Genomic DNA, 17,661 nt, shown 5'->3' with positions numbered 1-17,661 from the left:
TTCGCCTGTGCTAGTTTTTGTAATTCTTTATTATTATTATTCTAAAAATTCGTTTTGAACCTAGTTAATGGGATTTTTTTCTTAAAGAAATTCAACAAATTCACTACGATTAATTGTTCATCCCCCCTGGAGCAAAGTTCTACTGTATTTTCTATTACTGTATAATTCTACTGTCTACAAGAGATGAAGATATTTGATTGCACTGTTTTTTTTTTAATTCTGATCTATACTGATCAGAATCAACTGATCAGCACGGATAAGAATCTCAACTGATAGTGCCAATTTTTCCATTTAATAAAAATGAAATGGAAAAATTGAAACTGGTAGAGATTCGAAACTCGAAACCTTCACTGTATTTTTGAGCAATAACGATTGCTTATTGCTTTCATTTGACTGTTTTGATGTCCTATCATTTTATTTTCCCGCCAGCACCCTCTGCAGCACAACTGTCGACCGGCTCCTCACGATGCTGCTCGTGAGGAGCCGGAAATATGCCTCTATAGCGAAAATCGTCTCCAGGTTGCGTTCATATCCTACACACACACGCATACACGCATACATACACACACAAACACATACACACACATACACCTGCACACATACACACACATACTTACAGACACCTACACATACACACACACCAACACATACACACACGCATACATACAGACACCTACACACAAACACATACACACACATACACCTGCACACATACACAAACACATACACATACATACTTACAGACACCTACACATACACACACACCAACACATACGCACACGCATACATACAGACACCTACACACAAACACATACACACACATACACACAACTACCCACATATTCATGCATGCACACAGACACAAACACATATACCTACACACTCATACACATACCCCGCCCCCACGCGCACAAACACTCATACAAAAAACTACCCACACACACAAACACATACACACAACTACCCACATATTCATGCATGCACACAGACACAAATACACATACCTGCACACACATACACATACCCCGCGCCCACGCACACAAGCACTCATACACAAAACTACCCACACACTCATGCCTGCGCACAGACACACACATGCCTACACACACATAAACATACCCCTACACACAAACACACATACCCCCACACACAAACACACACGCCTACATACACACACACACACACTCGTGATTGCGAAAAACATAATTTGAATTCAAAAGGACAAAAATAAAATTAATTTTTTTAAATTTTTTTTTTCTTTTAATTCAGGGCAAGGACTGGCATTTGTTACCTATCCCGAAGCGCTGGCTCGCTTACCCGTCCCTCAGCTGTGGTCCATTTTGTTTTTCTTTATGTTGTTCCTGTTAGCCATTGATAGTGAGGTAAGGTTATGTTAGATGCTTGGAAAATATGATCTTTCTAATTTTATATTAAAAATGTCTAAGCTTGACAAGATTGAAAACTGTACGTTTCTTTTACAAAGAAAAAAACTTTCAACTGTAGTCTTCTTATATGCAAAGAGAAATAAGAGTTATACTTTATACTTGGAAAGTTATTGTGATTCGATACTTATGTTTCAATTTGTGAACTTATTCATCGTTAATGTCGCACGACAAGTCAGATTCGGGAAAAAATACAGAAAAAGGAGATATAAACTACTAGTCATTAAAATTGCTACACCAAGAAGAAATTGCCAGAATGAAGCTAAATTTTGCACACGTGATAGCAAAATTGACATTAGAAAGTGATTACAAAATGAAAGCAAATTGATCTTTTATTGTTGGAAAAATCTCAAATGAATGGAGGTTTAAGTGCCCTGTTAAGTCACCTCTAGCGTGAATGTACGATGTACGAAGTGATACAATTTAACATTGAGGCATAGCAGTCTCCTACGATGTCCTACGTCACCTCGTACTACAGTTGCTGTAAACGTGGCACTCATTCGATCAAACTCATACCCACTCACGACGGGGCTCCCAGGAGCCATTTTTTAACACGACAATGCTCAGTCACACACAGCAAGGGTGTCAAGGGACTTCCTCTTCCACATTATCACTTTCTCTGGTCTGCGCGATGCACTGATTTGTCACAAATCCAGCATATCTGGGGTCACTTGAGACGGTAAATTGGACAGCCTGTAAGTTTGATCGAATTAGTGGCGTGTTTACAGCAACTGTGGTACGAGAGGACGTAGGACATCATACGAAACTGCTGTACCTCAATGCTCTGCCGTATCGACTCTTACATTCCACCTAGAGGTTGCGTAACAAGGTACTTAAACCAACATTCGTGTGAGATTTTTCCAGTAGCAAATGATTATTTTGCTTTCATTTTGTAATCGTTTTCTAGCGTCAATGTTGCCATCACGTGTGCAAAATTTTGTTTAATTCTGACAAATCCTTTTTGGTGTAGCAATTTTAATGACCAGTACTGCATATGAGGCAGTGAGAAGCAAAGGGATGTAAGTGGCAAAATTAAAAATTTGGAGATAACCAGTACACATGGTAGGTGAACCTCTCCTCCGTCTTGGGGCAAGAGATGGTACTAGTAGCCCTGGTAGGTGCTGCTGTACAGCATGATTTAGAAACAAAATTCAATGGAAGCCTACCTAGGATCTGATCTTTAAACGCGTTTTACTCGAAACTTAAAATAGTAGTCCACTTGCATCCCTTTGCTTCTCACTGCCTCATATGCAGTTGTAAATTTAGTTCACATCAGGTTTGTTTTGTTTAAAGTTTGCTTGTGTTTCCTTTTTAACAAATCAAGATGATGACTTTAACGAGAGTTATATTCAAAAAAAAAAAAAAAAAAAAATCAGGACATTTTTTAACATGCATTAGAAATAATACTTTTGTAGAGTTATACACTTTTGAATGTCATGTATCCTCAGATAAATGGGAAATAAAACGAAAGTTTGCTTTTCAAATTATAACTAAAGTTTTCAAATACTTTAACAGAAAAAAAAATTGACGTCACGACCTCTCACATGAACAATACTGCAACATAATGACTTAAAGTTATCAGAAAAAGTTTTGACTGCTAAGTTTCTACTATTTCAAGTAAACGGTATTAAAGTCAAAAATGAAATGAATGGAATACGGATAACATATTTGTGATTTTTTAAAAATCTTTTCTGTTACTCACTATTCTCCAGTTTTCTTATTTAGAAAATGTTTTTACTGCCATATACGATGAATTTCCTCATCTGAAGAGCAAAAGGGTGATCATCACATTCTCGTGCTGCATGTTGTTTTTTCTGCTGGGCCTGCCGAATGTTACTCAGGTAAGAAATATTAAAACAACAAAATAATTATATTATTCCTTGTGAAGGAGATATCTTTGGAAAAAAAAAGGAGGGGGGGGGCTATTACTGAGTCAGTCGGATCATCAAAATATATCCACGCATACACAGGGTGGTCTTCTGGCGACTAAGATTTTTTCTGCAGCCATTTTCAATGAAGTGGTCGCTTGTTTATGACTCGAAGAACTAGACACCCCAACAAAACAAGGGGAAATAACCCTTTAAACAACCCCATAAAAATTTCAATGGCACAGACAGCGCCATGACCCCTTCTTTGAGAGCACCTTTGACTACGTACATACATACTAGGGATGCATTGGTACTGCGACATCATCGTTCCAGGACTACTTTTCCGGGAAAATAAACTACCCTTTTCGAAAAAAGTTGTTTCAATTAAATCCTTTTTTGCCTCATTTTTCCTATTAGCATCTGGCATTTATATTTTAATTTGTTTTTATACCCTTTTTCCGTCAATATTAAGTAAATGCTGATATATTTAAGGGCATGAAACCAATATTGGCCGCACGCTTGGCACTGATTTGATATTTTTCACGCCGCCAAAATACGTGGTTGACTGCGCCAGTTGGCGTATTTGTTTTTTATTTACATCTAGTATTTTCCGTGAACGCAGTGTGGTCGGTCTAGATTTAAATACGTAACTGTTACGGAATTAGTAAAATAACGCGAAGCAGATACGAACAAGGTAAAAGCAGCAGACTTAGAAGATTGAGCGAATGCAAATTTTCGGATTAAAAGCGAATCAGAGAAAAGGGAATATACGGAAGAATTAATAGCGATTATTCAAAAAAAAAAAAGGGAAAGCAATTTCTTGAGTTAATCCACGGCTACTACTTTGAACAAACTTTCTACTTTACAAAAGAAGAAAATCGAGTTTGTTGATTCGTCGAACCATGACTGACTTTCTGCTAGCCGTGGCTAAGAGGGTGAACACTTTCGATACACGAGAATACGTTAAAAATTCGGAGGAATGAAACGGTTTTAAAACGAAAGTCATGCAAAATACAGGGTGAGTCAAAATGAATATAGCGATTACAAACGGCTATAACTATTTAATGAAAAAAAATGTATCGATAAGATTTACACAGAATGTAGACGGAACTTCAAAATTTTGTATACATATTTCAGAGATTTTCTATGTGTCTTCCCTTGGTCACACGGACAATATCTAGCGAGTATCAGAATTACAGACAGTTTCAAAGGCAATCCTGGTGAAAAACAATATCTGTCATTAATAGTAAAAGATCAATTATTATTAAAAAGTATCTAGTTAGTCCTCAACAGCAAAACTTTAAAAAAAATTTGAAAAAAAAAAAAAAAAAAAAGAACCGACTTCAAAATTGCTCTAAAAAGTGAAAAATATTTTTTTTTTCTTTAAACACCATCGATAATACTTTTAAACACACTTTTTTAAGTTGGCTCAAACACGATAGATAAAATCATTCACAGCCATAACTCAACTACAACTAAAAATTTAACCAGACCTAGTTTCTTCAGTACCACATATATTATGCATTGATGACTGCATATTTGAGCAAAGATATAAATCTTTTGTTCCTAACTTTGGATGATTTAAAAAAAAAAATATGAACGAAGCTTGGTTACCCTGGATTTTACTTTTTCTTTTTGCGCCAATTCAAAGATTATGCTTAAAAGTATTATCGATGGTGTTTAAAGAATAAAATTATTTCTCACTTTTTAGAGCAATTTTGTGAAGTCTGTTCTTTTTTTTTCAATTTTTTTATATTTTTATGTATCATTTATAGTGGTAAGTGTAATAGTTTATGAAATATAAATTTTTAAAAACCGGTATATTCTTTTATGCTAACCCTGTAAGAAATTTTCGTAAAAGGCATAATGTACCAATTTCGTGAGTGCTTCTGGAATAAACTCAGAGATTCGTTTTGCAAGTCTCTGTTAGTACTCCAACATTTTAATAAAACATCTTTCAATAATTTTCACAAAGCCTTAAAATTGTTCCAATGTTTTCTCGAGTACGTATGCAAAATAACTTCCTACAGGCATTTATGTATCGTATACAGATGTAAATACTCTCATAACATTTTTCTTTGTTTAAAGCTCTCATTTATTTACCTATTTATTTTTGGTTCGCAGGGAGGACAGTACGTTTTGAACCTCATGGATCGATATGGTGGGGGATACGCAGGGATTTTTGTGGCAACATTCGAGATCAGCTTCATCATGTGGGGTTACGGTACGTTTCAGTTCATTCATGAATATTTTTGATCATGTTTTGCTTAAAAATCATTTTTTAAACTAGAAATTGCAAAAGTAGATCGTAAGCACTCTCTTAAAAAATTCCAGCGATTTCAACTCAGAGTAAATTTTCACTCCTTTCCAGTTTTGAAAACGCACTTTCCTTATAGGAGTGAATTTCATTCCTTTTGCGGAGCGGTTATTTTCACTCCTTTTGGATAAGTTAATTTCACTCCCTTTTGATAAGTTATTTTCACTCTTTTTTAATATCGTAAAAGAGTGGCTGCTTTTCGTTTTGGAAAGCCGATACTTCACTCTTTTTTAGAATAAAATTGGTAAAATCATTTCACTCTCATTTGGTAAATTTTTTTTTAAATGTGTTTTCATGTGCTTATGCTGTGTATTTGAATTTAAAACTGTTTTTAAAATTGTTATTTCATTTGAAAAAAAAATTAGTTTTTAGGTTAAAAAAATGAAAAAAAAACCTGTTTTTAGTGTTTCCGAAGAGGATGCACAAAAACTGCATGGTAAATAGTACGAATAATTTTCTTTTTTAATAAAACTTTAACTGATAATATTTCTTGAACTACTCGTATATCGTTACAAATCACCCACTTGCAATATTACGTACATTTCCGATTCTAAAGATTGAAATAAAATTAAAAAACCCACACAGTTCCAAATAAATAGATTTAAAATTTTGAAACTTTATATTAATATTCTCAATGTGCCTTTTAACATTAATAATGTTTTAAAAGTTAGATCAGTCCAAATTAATTTAAAAAGTCACTCATAAATTATGACAAGATACGTTTGAATTCAATTTTGTTTCTTCGGGGCCATTCTTAAATTACATAAGGACAATTTTGGCAATTTTTGACCTTCCCTTCCCCTTATGTAAGAGTCTGTAAGATCCCCCCCCCCCTCCCATCTACGTAAGATTCTTTTTTTTCTTCACAATAATAAAATAACAAATATTATATCAGTGGGATCGTTCTTAAATTAACTATCATTATTATTTTTTAAAACCCTTTTGAGTAAAGAAATGTTTACTGTAAGGAATCTAGACCGAATGTTTTTTCGACAAATAATTTTTGTATATGATGCGATTATAATTAAAAATAAGACATGCAAAACACAGAGCGATTCTTTTATTATATTTTACACGTTTCATTCTTTGAAACACTAGTAAAAAACAGCTCATCCTATAATACATACTTTTACCTTCCTAAAGCAAATGAAATATAATATTTATTTGCCAAACCACTTGACCGCGGATTTCTAATATAAAATATCGGCTTGGAAAATATTACGTAAGAATGGATCTAACCCCCCCCCCTTTCAAGCAAGGGTATGTAGATAATTTTCCACCCCCTCCCCCTCAGGACCCTTAATTAATGAATGGCCCGTTACACATATGAATGAGTGTATTATACAAAGTTTATGAAACTCTTTAAAGTTTATTATACACACAAACAATATTTGATTAATTTAAAATATACGCAGTGGTTGGAGCTCCGACCATCGGGAGTGGATTCGGTATCCGACCTATAGATTTGCGCATGGTCGAGTCTGTAACACCTAACTAAAATATATATACAGTACACACACACACCAAAGATGGTAACGACTATTTCAAATGTCATATTTTTGATTCGATGAACGAAACAAAATTGTTGATGAAAGTTTCATTAATTTGGAAGAAAAAGTTACAAAAAGTTCGCCGTAACATTGCACGTGGGTGATTTGTAGCGATATACGAGCAGTTCAAGAAATATTAACAGTTACAAGTTTTAATGAAAAAGAAAATTCTTCGTACTTACCATGCAGTTTTTTGCATCGCCTTCAGAAACCTCATTCGGCAGCAAATATTGTTTTAAATCATTAAATGAAGACATTTAGACAGCGACATCCACTTGGTACTCGCGACCAACGTTAGTTAAGCCGAACATGGAGGCATAGAAGATTCTCCCTAAACAAAATCACGTGACAGAATCGAACCAATGAAAATGTTTTTGAGTCCTTCTTTTAAAGAATGTTTTTATTTTTCGCTCATCCAAAGGATGTTTCCGAATTTCACGCGAATAAGGAAAAGTTGGTTTTTTCGTAAAGCGTCTTTTTTCGATAAAGCTAGCACTCAGAAAGAATGAACACACTCGCAATAGATTTCACTCCTTTTAAGAGTTATTTTTTCGCTCTTTTGAATTAAGAGTGCAGACGTAAAAAAATATTATTATAGCTTCTCGATGGAGTATTAGTCAACGTGAACTAGTAACGGCATATTTAAGTTCGACACTTGCACAATTTAAAATAAAGTAATGTAGTTTTTTTGCTCGAGTCACTGTGTGCACTGATTGTTACGCTGTAATAAGGTACCTAATTTACTCTCAGATTTCTGGTAAGCATCACAGAGAATCAAGTTCCGGCATGTAGGATATATTATGTTTTTTTTTTTTTTTTTTTGAATATTTAACTAAGAAACACTGAAAATAATTTTAAATTGCCTTTAGATAAAATGAATATTAAAAAAAAATAATAATAACAATAATAATAATAATAATAACTGTAAGAAAGAAATAAAGAAGAAAAATTACAAGCAAAAATTAAGAAAAAATAAAAGAGAGAAAAAAATTAAAAAAATAAATAAAAATTGCTTTAAAGTGCTGGTTTTACTTTTTTTGAGCAATCACGATTGCTTATTGTTCTCATTTGACTGTTTTGATGTCCTTTGATTTTATTTTCCCACCACCACCCTCCGCATTATCACCGTCGACCGGGTCCTCACGATGCTGCTCCTATAGTGAAAGCCGTCTCCAGGTTGCATCCATGTCCTAGACACATGCGCATACATACACAACTACACACACAAACACACACACACACATATATACAGACACCTACACATACACACAACTACCCACACATTCATGCCTGCACATAGACACAAACACATATGCCTACACACACATACATATACCCCGCCCAAACGCACACAAACACTAATACACACAAGTACCCACACATTTATGCCTGCACACAGACACAAACACACATGCGTACACATACATACACATACCCCTACACACAACACACATACCCCACACACAAACACACTCGCCTACATACACACACTCGTGATTGCGGAAAACATAATTTGAATTCAAGATGTCAAAATTCAAATTAATTTTTTTTTCCATGATTGTCAATTAGTACAGGTTAATTAGTGGATCGCTTTGTCGATCTTAAAGCATGTATTAATAACTGCAGGGAGCAAAGTCCAATCATTGGCTTTGGAAAAGCTGAGTTAGCGAACCCAAGTCACGTGATTCAACTAGAACAAATGGTTGACACGTTTTGCGCGAAACTAGTAAAATAGTAAAATAATCCTGATTACTTCCAATACTTTGCTTTAAAATCTATCAGTGGTGTCGATAGGGGAAATCGTCCTGTACGACGAGATATTTGTCTGCGCTCTCACTTCGATTCCAGTATAAGAGAATATCAGTTTTTTGTCCAAGATTTATTTTCAGTCGGAGGGTAACAAATACAAAAGTGACACAAGACGTAGCATTTTTTACTTTTCCACTTTTGGTAACGATTAACTGGTTATTACATTAAGTGATTTCTACATGTACTCATTTGTGAAGTGCAATTTTTTTCACAAATGCTTGTGAGAATAACGCATTATTATTATTATTATTATTATTATTATTATTATTTGCGCAGGGGCTGAAAGATTTGCCGATGACCTTGAATTCATGTTAGGTTTTCGTCCCGGACTATATTGGCGGCTTTGTTGGAAATACATCTCGCCAGTAGTATTGTGGGTAAGCTATTGTGCTTCTGCTATTTTGCTTTTTTTTTTTTTTGTAACTTTTAAATAATTATTTTTCCAGATTTATTTACTGAAGATTTATCAGAAGACTTGTTTTAACAAGTGTGTCCATTGTTTAGAACTAATACCTATACTGAATAAAATATGACAACGTATATAAAGTACAAATTGAGAATAGAAAAAGGTTAAAAAACCTGCAAACAGCTGTTTCGGCACTCTAAAATACAAAAGCCATCATCAGTGCAGTAAAAACGAAGACAGGTTCACCCGACTAAAACACAGTCGAGGCGAACAATTTGAATCGACAGTCGAAACACAGTCGAGGCGAATGATTGTTCGCCTCGATTGTGTTTTAGTCGGGTGAACCTGTCTTCGTTTTTACTGCACTGATGATGGCACTTGTATTTTAGAGTGCCGAAACAGCTGTTTGCTGGTTTTTTAACCTTTTTCTATTCTCAATTTGTACTTTATATACGTTGTCATATTTTATTCACTATGCAGTACAAAGTTTTCGACTACTTTTTATGTAATACCTATACTGCAACACTATATAGACCAAAAGTATTGGGACACTTTCAAACATTCACACTTTTAAGGATTTCTTGAGAATTAATTGACCAATTGCTTTGTAACTTTTGTCACTGTTATTTTTCAACAAAAGCTACTGCGGTGGTAAAAAAAATTGCATCACTCGCGCCCCAAAGGACCATTATATCCATATTTTCTCGAAAGTATGTATAGACTAATGTAAAAACGTTCTTCAATTTGTTGCTGATCCCCTGTATGTATGGGCGAAATAATTTTTACTGGAAAATGAGAGCGGAAGCATACTTTTTATGTGACAAAAGCTACAGAACAATTAATTGGTCTCTTATTTTTCGAGAAATCCATAAAAATGCGGGTTTTTTTTTTTTTTTTTTTTTGAAAGTGTCCCAATATTTTTGGTGATATAGTGTATGTCATTATACATGAATTACTTTTCTAAAATGTTTTATTGCATTGTTATGTAACAAACTAGTATGTTGTGGCCATCACGAAACTTTCTTCTTTCTTTTTCTTTTTTTTTTTCTGATCCCTCCCCATGCTTGACGAGGAAGCAATATTCCCAACAAAAACAAAATTACACATGCAAAAACTTGACGACCATCCCAATGTCTGAATTATTGCAAAAGCAAAGCAAAGAGCGAAAATTGAAAGTTATTTTAAAAGCCTTGCTTGAATTAATTACAAATATTTTATTTGTTAACAAACATAAGATGGCAACAGTTAAAAATTTTAAATCATTGAGATAATATTTCCTATCATTTCCATACAATTAAAATCACGAGAAATACGCAGACGACAATCTATTACGATTCATCTTTCTTATTGTTGCATTAATAAAAATATTTTTATTCGCAAAAAAAAAAAAAAAATCAACACCTCTTGGAGCGATCGGCGTCAAAATAGAACCAAAGCCTGTTTACATATGGATTCACATATAGTCCAAATTTCAACCAGAACGTAGCATTACTTCTTGAGATAGGGCACTCAAAATGGAAAAAAAGAACAGGTGATTGCGCTACCCCCTTTTTAGCTGTTGACACAAAAATAAAATCAGTTCTTATACCCACTAAGGGCTACTTGCCGATAAATTTTTCTTTCATTCCGTTCATTATTTCTTGAGATACAGCAGTCACAATTGACGACAAAAAACGTTCTATAGCTCAACCCCCGTTTGAGTTATTGACACCAAAATTGAATCAGCACCTGTTCCTGTTAATACCAACATATGGACCAAATTTTGTTTGATTCCGCCAGTAACTTCCTGAGGAATAGCAAGCACGCGTAACTCGAAAAACGTCCCATTGCTCCACCCCCCTTGGAGGAATTCGCGCCAAAAACTAATGGGCACAAGTTCACATAGGGGCACATATGTGTACTAAATTTCGTTCGATTTCATGCGGTAGTTTTTGTTGTAGAGCGGCCACAAAAAACTGGTCACACACAGACGTGACACACATACACACACACACACACATACATACACACACACACACAGACAGACAGACATTTTCCAAAAATGGTCGAAATGGACTCAGCACACCTCAAAACGTTCGAATCCGTCAAAATTCGAAATTCGAAAATTTGCACGAATCCAATACTTTCTTCTATATATTAGATATAGAAGAAAGTAAAAAGTAATTAGTCAAAGTTTTTTTTAAATCCAGGTTTCAAAAAGCAAAAGAAAGCTTTTAACTTTTCAAAGCTTTCAGCTGTGTACAATGATGACAGTATGCAAATAAAGTTAGGCATTAAAAAAAAAAAAAGAATAAATAAAAAATAAATAAATAAAATAGGGGGGGGGGGGGAGATTTTTTTTTTTTTTTTTTTTTTGAAAGTGTCCCAATACTTTTGGTGATATAGTGTGTGTCATTATACATGAATTACTTTTCTAAAATGTTTTATTGCATTGTTATGTAACAAAAAAGTAATTAGTCAAAGTTTTTTTTTATCCAGGTTTCAAAAAGCAAAAGAAAGCTTTTAACTTTTCAAAGCTTTCAGCTGTGTACAATAATGACAGTATGCAAATAAAGTTAGGCATTTAAAAAAATAAATAAATAAATAAATAAAAAATATACAAATAAAATGGGGGGGGGGGGTGGAGATTCTTTTTTTTTTTTTTTTTTTGAAAGTGTCCCAATACTTTTGGTGATATAGTGTGTGTCATTATACATGAATTACTTTTCTAAAATGTTTTATTGCATTGTTATGTAACAAAAATATAATTAGTCAAAGTTTTTTTTTTTTATCCAGGTTTCAAAAAGCAAAAGAAAGCTTTTAACTTTTCAAAGCTTTCAGCTGTGTACAATAATGACAGTATGCAAATAAAGTTAGGCATTAAAAAAAAAATAAATAAACAATAAATAAATAAAATAGGGGGGGGGGATTTTTTCTTTTAAACGCTTTGAGCAACAGGATTGGTAAGGCAGGTTTCTAAATGTAAATCTACTTTCCATACAAGAATTTAAACGAGTAATATTTTCTAATTCCAATTGTGTTGAATGCTATAGTTTTTTCCGAATGCTAGATCCAAATATTTTTGTTAAATCTCATTTTTTAATGCTAAATCTAGCACGAAAAATGCTAATAAATTTGTTTGGTTATATAGCGAGTTTCTTAATTGTGCTTTTGAATGTTGAATATCACTATTCGTGCTGTCTAATACAATCTATGAATAATAACAATTTATAAAATTTGCAGCACTGTTTTCCGAAAGACTCTGCTGTACAATTGTTACTTTCATTGCAGGTTGTCTTAATTTACAGTTTCTTCACTCACGAAGTCATAACATACGGTAATGTTCCTTACCCGATGTGGGCCGAATACGTAGGCTGGGCCCTCATCATGGTCTCTGTTTTACAAATTCCTATCTGGGCTGCTGTAGAGTTATACAGGAGAAAAGTAGGTTGATATTTTATCCCTAAATTTTGGTTTGTTGCATTTCAGATTGCTTTCTTTTATGAGTTATACATACAGAGTTATACGTATAGAGTTATACAGGAAAAAAGTAGGTTGATGTTTTCTCCTTAAATTCTGGTTGGTTGCATTTCAGATTGCTTTCTTTCATGAGTTATACATACAGAGTTATACGTATAGGGTTATACAGGAAAAAAAGTAGGTTGATGTTTTCTCCTTAAATTCTGGTTTGTTGCATTTCAGATTGCTTTCTTTCATGAGTTATACATCCAGAGTTATACGTATAGAGTTATACAGGAAAAAAGTAGGTTGATATTCTCTCCCTCAATTGTGGTTTGTTGCATTTCAGATTGCTTTCTTTCATGAGTTATACATCCAGAGTTATACGTATAGAGTTATACAGGAAAAAAGTAGGTTGATATTCTCTCCCTAAATTCTGGTTTGTTGCATTTCAGATTGCTTTCTTTCATGCATTTGATTTTAAATAATAAAATTTTTGAAAATGAAGTTTTAAACAAAGATTGCGTAGAGTAAATATGGTCCTTCATTAAATTGAAAGAACTTTTTAAGCTGTAGATTTAATTAATATTAAATATAAATAAATAAAATATATCCTTTCATCTACCGCGTATTACCCCGCATTATCCGTCATGCCGCAAATTTCGGGGGTCACCAGATTTTCAATAACACTTGCCTGGTCCTTTCCGGCATGCCGGAAAAATCGAGGTTAGGAAAAAAAATTAATACTATAAAAAATATATCTTCAGATTAAAAATGAATATAAGTTCTATACATACCTTATTAGTATTAATAAACATTTTAATTTTGTAAAAATTTTTATTAACAATGTCATTTGTTATTTTAGCAAGAAAAATATTGTTTAATAACAAATAATAGTGTTGTTTCCTTCAGTCAAAAGTAGTACTTTTAGTCACTGAAATTGATAGAATAAGCGAAAAAAATAACATGGACCCAGAAAATACTTTCATTTTCCCTACAGTTATTTTTTAATTAATTTTCTTAAACGTCCAAATTTTCAAACAAGGCGTGGTCTTGATGACTTCACAAATGATGCTCTTTGGCGCATCTTTCCTCCGCGTTTCCACGTTGTGATAATCAAGAAGCGAATTAAAATTGCGCTCTACGCTTGCTATTAACCCTATCGTTGCCAATACACGTGAGTAAAGATGCGAATTAAATATTTTGTTCTGTTAATGGCAACACTGAATGGCATTTCATCATTTGCGATGTCATACGGCAGAAGCGTAGACAATGAAAGCGCTCCGATTTAAGTATTTTTTTTTTACAAATATTAAACTTAAACCAATTATTTAAAAAATGGTCAGATCTTAGGTTTTTAAGCAGCTCTTTCAAAAAAAAAAAAAAACTTTTACATTTTTGGAAACGACCCCATTTTGTAAAAATTAAATTAAAACTAAGTAAACAATCATTTAAGCAGTAATTTACCGCTCGCTAAAGAATTTACAATAGCTATTCAATAACTAAAAAATAAACTTACCTCTCTAAAAGAAACCTAAAACAATTTATTTAAAAAAAAATGTAAACAAATCGCAATGACAATGATTGCTGCTGAATTGGTTACTTTATTGGCATATAATTAAATCCATTCATAATGGCCTACCATAAATAACTAGCACATATTACGTGCAGTACACATTTCTTTTTTTTTTTTTGAAGAAGGTTACTTTCGGGATTTATTTATTTTTTTCCTTACAGTGGTTTGCTTTCTGATATGAACTGAATGGGGAAATTTACTTTTGTTTTGTTGCAAAGTAAACCTCGAATTATCCGGCATGCCGGAAAATTCGAATTTCCCGTCATGCTGGTGAACCTCGCTTTTTACCGGCATGTCGGATAATGCGGGGTAATACGGTAGTAATTTCCCTCGAGTTTATTAGTTAATTCTCTTCAAACTCCTTCAATTGACACTGCGTTCATGTATTTATAGAACAGTGAATTTTTGAGTCTTTATTTTTGATAAAAGTAAAGATGTGCTCGCCGAATTTCCTGCACAAAACCAAACAAATAACGATTATTGTAGAAAAAACCATCTTCGACCCCTCAAAAATATCAACGAAAACAACAGTTCAATACGCAATGAAAGTACTGGTTTTGAAAAACATTCAAATAACTTATTCAAAAAACTATTAACCGACTTACTGCTGGAAGTAAGATTATTCCTTAGCATCCAATAGATTTGTAACCTACCGTAAACCGACCCATTCAAATTTTACGGGTTTCTTTGAATCAGAAAGGAATGGGCCTCGACTGTTGATCCTTCTATTCTGCATTAGAATTTATGATTTGTCTTATCTGTGTGCGGTTATAAAACTATTTCAACGGTGTAGTTATTCAGTAGTACTTAATAACATTTTAAACTACTGGGCTTAAACATTTTTCTTTTTAGTTTTTTTGGTTTTTACGCAGTCGGGTTTTTTGTTTTTATTTAATAATTTTTTATTAACAGCTGGTACGGAGTAGATCCAAAATTGTACTTTCAATTATCTTCTTTTCCCCCCTCTTTATACAGCTTTCTTATATGGTGAAAGAGAGGGAGGGGGGGGGGAGAGGTTCAAAAGTGCGCACAACGAACCGGTATTTTGAACTACGTAAAACGACCTCTTTGTGTCACTTTTATGGATTCATTACATTGAAAAAAAGTTTATACTACCTAACATAGTAATAGAGTACCAAATAGAAATAAATAAATAAAAAACCTTAGTAATCTAAAAACTTCAAAGTGATTCTTCGTTTCAAAGCGATTTCTTTCCTCAAGTAGGATTTTTGTGTTGTTTTCGTGTATTAATTTTAACTTGTATTATGATTTTGGTCTCACTGTCTATTTAAGTCTAATGAAGACGTTTCATTTTCCCTTTTTTTCATAAATAGTTCATGCATTTAGAATTGGCGTGTCAAGGCCAAGTAACTTTCTCTTTTCCCCTTCTGGTTACCATGGTTACAGCACTGTGATCTTTTTTACCACGTTGCGTATGAAACACTACATTTGCAGACTAGTACGGTAACCAGGGCAACAAGAACTGGAAAGGGTGGAGAGGGCAAAGTTACTTGGTCTTGACACGCCGATTTCAAATACATAGACTATAAGCTTGGTATTTTTTAAACATTTTATGCTGAAAATGTATTCTCTCCTTCCAGAGTTGGCGAGCTGCATGTCAGCCCCATCGAGACTGGGGACCATCTAATTCAGAAATGCGATTGTTGTACGAACAGATATATTCTGCAAAACATTCAGATACAAAGTGTAAAGGAATTGACAATTTGGCTATGGACAGAATGAATGGCGATATTAGCTAACGAAATTTGTTTGCAACGAAGGAAGGGTTTTTCTTCAAGATCATTAACCATTTCATCGAATGAGAAAGGAAAGAAAGCATTGAAGAAAAGAAGACATCATTTTACATACACTGATATTTTCTTTACTAATAATAAAGCTGAAAGTCTCTCTGTCCGGATCTCTGTTTGTCAGGATCTCTGTGACGCGCACAGCGCCCAGACCGTTCTGCGGATTTTCATGAAATTCGACACAAAGTTAGTTTGTAGCATGAGGGTGTGCACCCTGAAGCGATTTTTTTTTAAATTCGATTTTGTTCTTTTTCTGTTCCAATTTTAAGAACATTTTCCCGAGCAAAATTATCATAAGATGGACGACTTAGCTACCAAGTTAACATAACGTGGAACCGTAACATGGGCAAGCCAATTAGCGAGAAAGTCAACATACATTATTTGTAAATATACAGGCGAACCAAATGACCTTTTAATTTTTCAACTACGGGCAAAGCCGTGCGGGTACCACTAGTAACAAACAAAAAGTTACTTAGTGGTTTACATATTGATATTTAAACTTGAATTATGATGCGAAAATCTGTTCTGCGGTTTATTTTTTATAGTACACTAACATTCTGAAGAAAAATCTATATAAGTAGGTTGTAACAAAATAAAGACAATGATTACATTTAAAAGAATGAAGCAAATACGAAAGTGGTTTAATTGCAATGAATAAAAACTAACATGTTCTCATCAGATACTTCGACCTATTATCGGTACTTGCATGCTATTGCAACCATGTTCTTTAGTTTTCGTTTTTTAAAAAAATAAAAACATTTCTGAGAGAGAGGAAGAAAAAGAAAAGGGAGGGGGGGGGGAGGAAGCCTCTTATGATAAAAATGAAAAATTATGTTGAAAGCGTCAATGACTTATTTTATTTTGCAACTATTTATGAAATTCAAATAGAAAATTTTGAATAAGTAGCTTTTTTGATACATCTTTCGATGTTTCTTTCTTATAAACTTTTGTTTATATCACTTGTTTTTTTCTTGTTTAAATTACTGAATTACATTGTTTTCTCGATTTTATTTAAGATTTGGCGCATTTTTAAGCATAGTAAGTTGAACGAGGAAGACTGCGGGACTTCAAATAAGTACAAAATTAGCTGTCGCCACAGTGGATACAGGGCAACTTAATTTTTAACTAAAATGGCGTTTAAAAATTCTCTGTTATTCGCCACTTCATCGCCATTTTAGGAAGGAAAAGGAAATTTTAGACGATGGAGAAAAGAAGAAAATTTTAGAGAGTGTAAAAGGTATTGGGTATATTAGGAAAATCTTTTTCACCAAAATAAAATGTAGTCTGTGTGAATTAAGTTTTCAATAATATATTAGTTACACGTATTAGTTTAGTTAAATTTCGTTTAAAACAAAGTGTCGTTTAGCTCTTGAGAAAAAAATTGCTACTAATGAAATTGTAAATACCGAGCGCAGACAACTACAAAATTTCAACAGTTTTGCCCCTC

At 33.5% G+C, this 17,661-nt stretch overlaps 1 protein-coding gene across 1 annotated transcript in view; it reads left to right on the top strand.

Annotated features, from left to right (window-relative positions):
* Positions 1–16,309, top strand: part of LOC129227307 (sodium- and chloride-dependent glycine transporter 2-like) — a 60,012-nt gene extending 43,703 nt beyond the window's left edge. The window contains exons 10-15 of the mRNA XM_054861852.1: positions 1,270–1,382; positions 3,155–3,283; positions 5,435–5,534; positions 9,263–9,363; positions 12,663–12,815; positions 16,008–16,309. Coding sequence (XP_054717827.1) covers positions 1,270–1,382; positions 3,155–3,283; positions 5,435–5,534; positions 9,263–9,363; positions 12,663–12,815; positions 16,008–16,166 — 755 coding nt within the window. The 3' untranslated portion in view covers positions 16,167–16,309. The remainder of the gene's footprint in view (positions 1–1,269; positions 1,383–3,154; positions 3,284–5,434; positions 5,535–9,262; positions 9,364–12,662; positions 12,816–16,007) is intronic.
* Positions 16,310–17,661: the final 1,352 nt, after the last annotated feature.

The sequence above is a fragment of the Uloborus diversus genome, chromosome 1, assembly GCF_026930045.1.
Source record: "Uloborus diversus isolate 005 chromosome 1, Udiv.v.3.1, whole genome shotgun sequence".
NCBI classification, from domain to species: Eukaryota; Metazoa; Arthropoda; class Arachnida; order Araneae; family Uloboridae; genus Uloborus; species Uloborus diversus.
The sequence above is the reverse complement of the archived record's forward strand: the minus strand, read 5'-3'. Positions and strand labels throughout refer to the sequence as shown.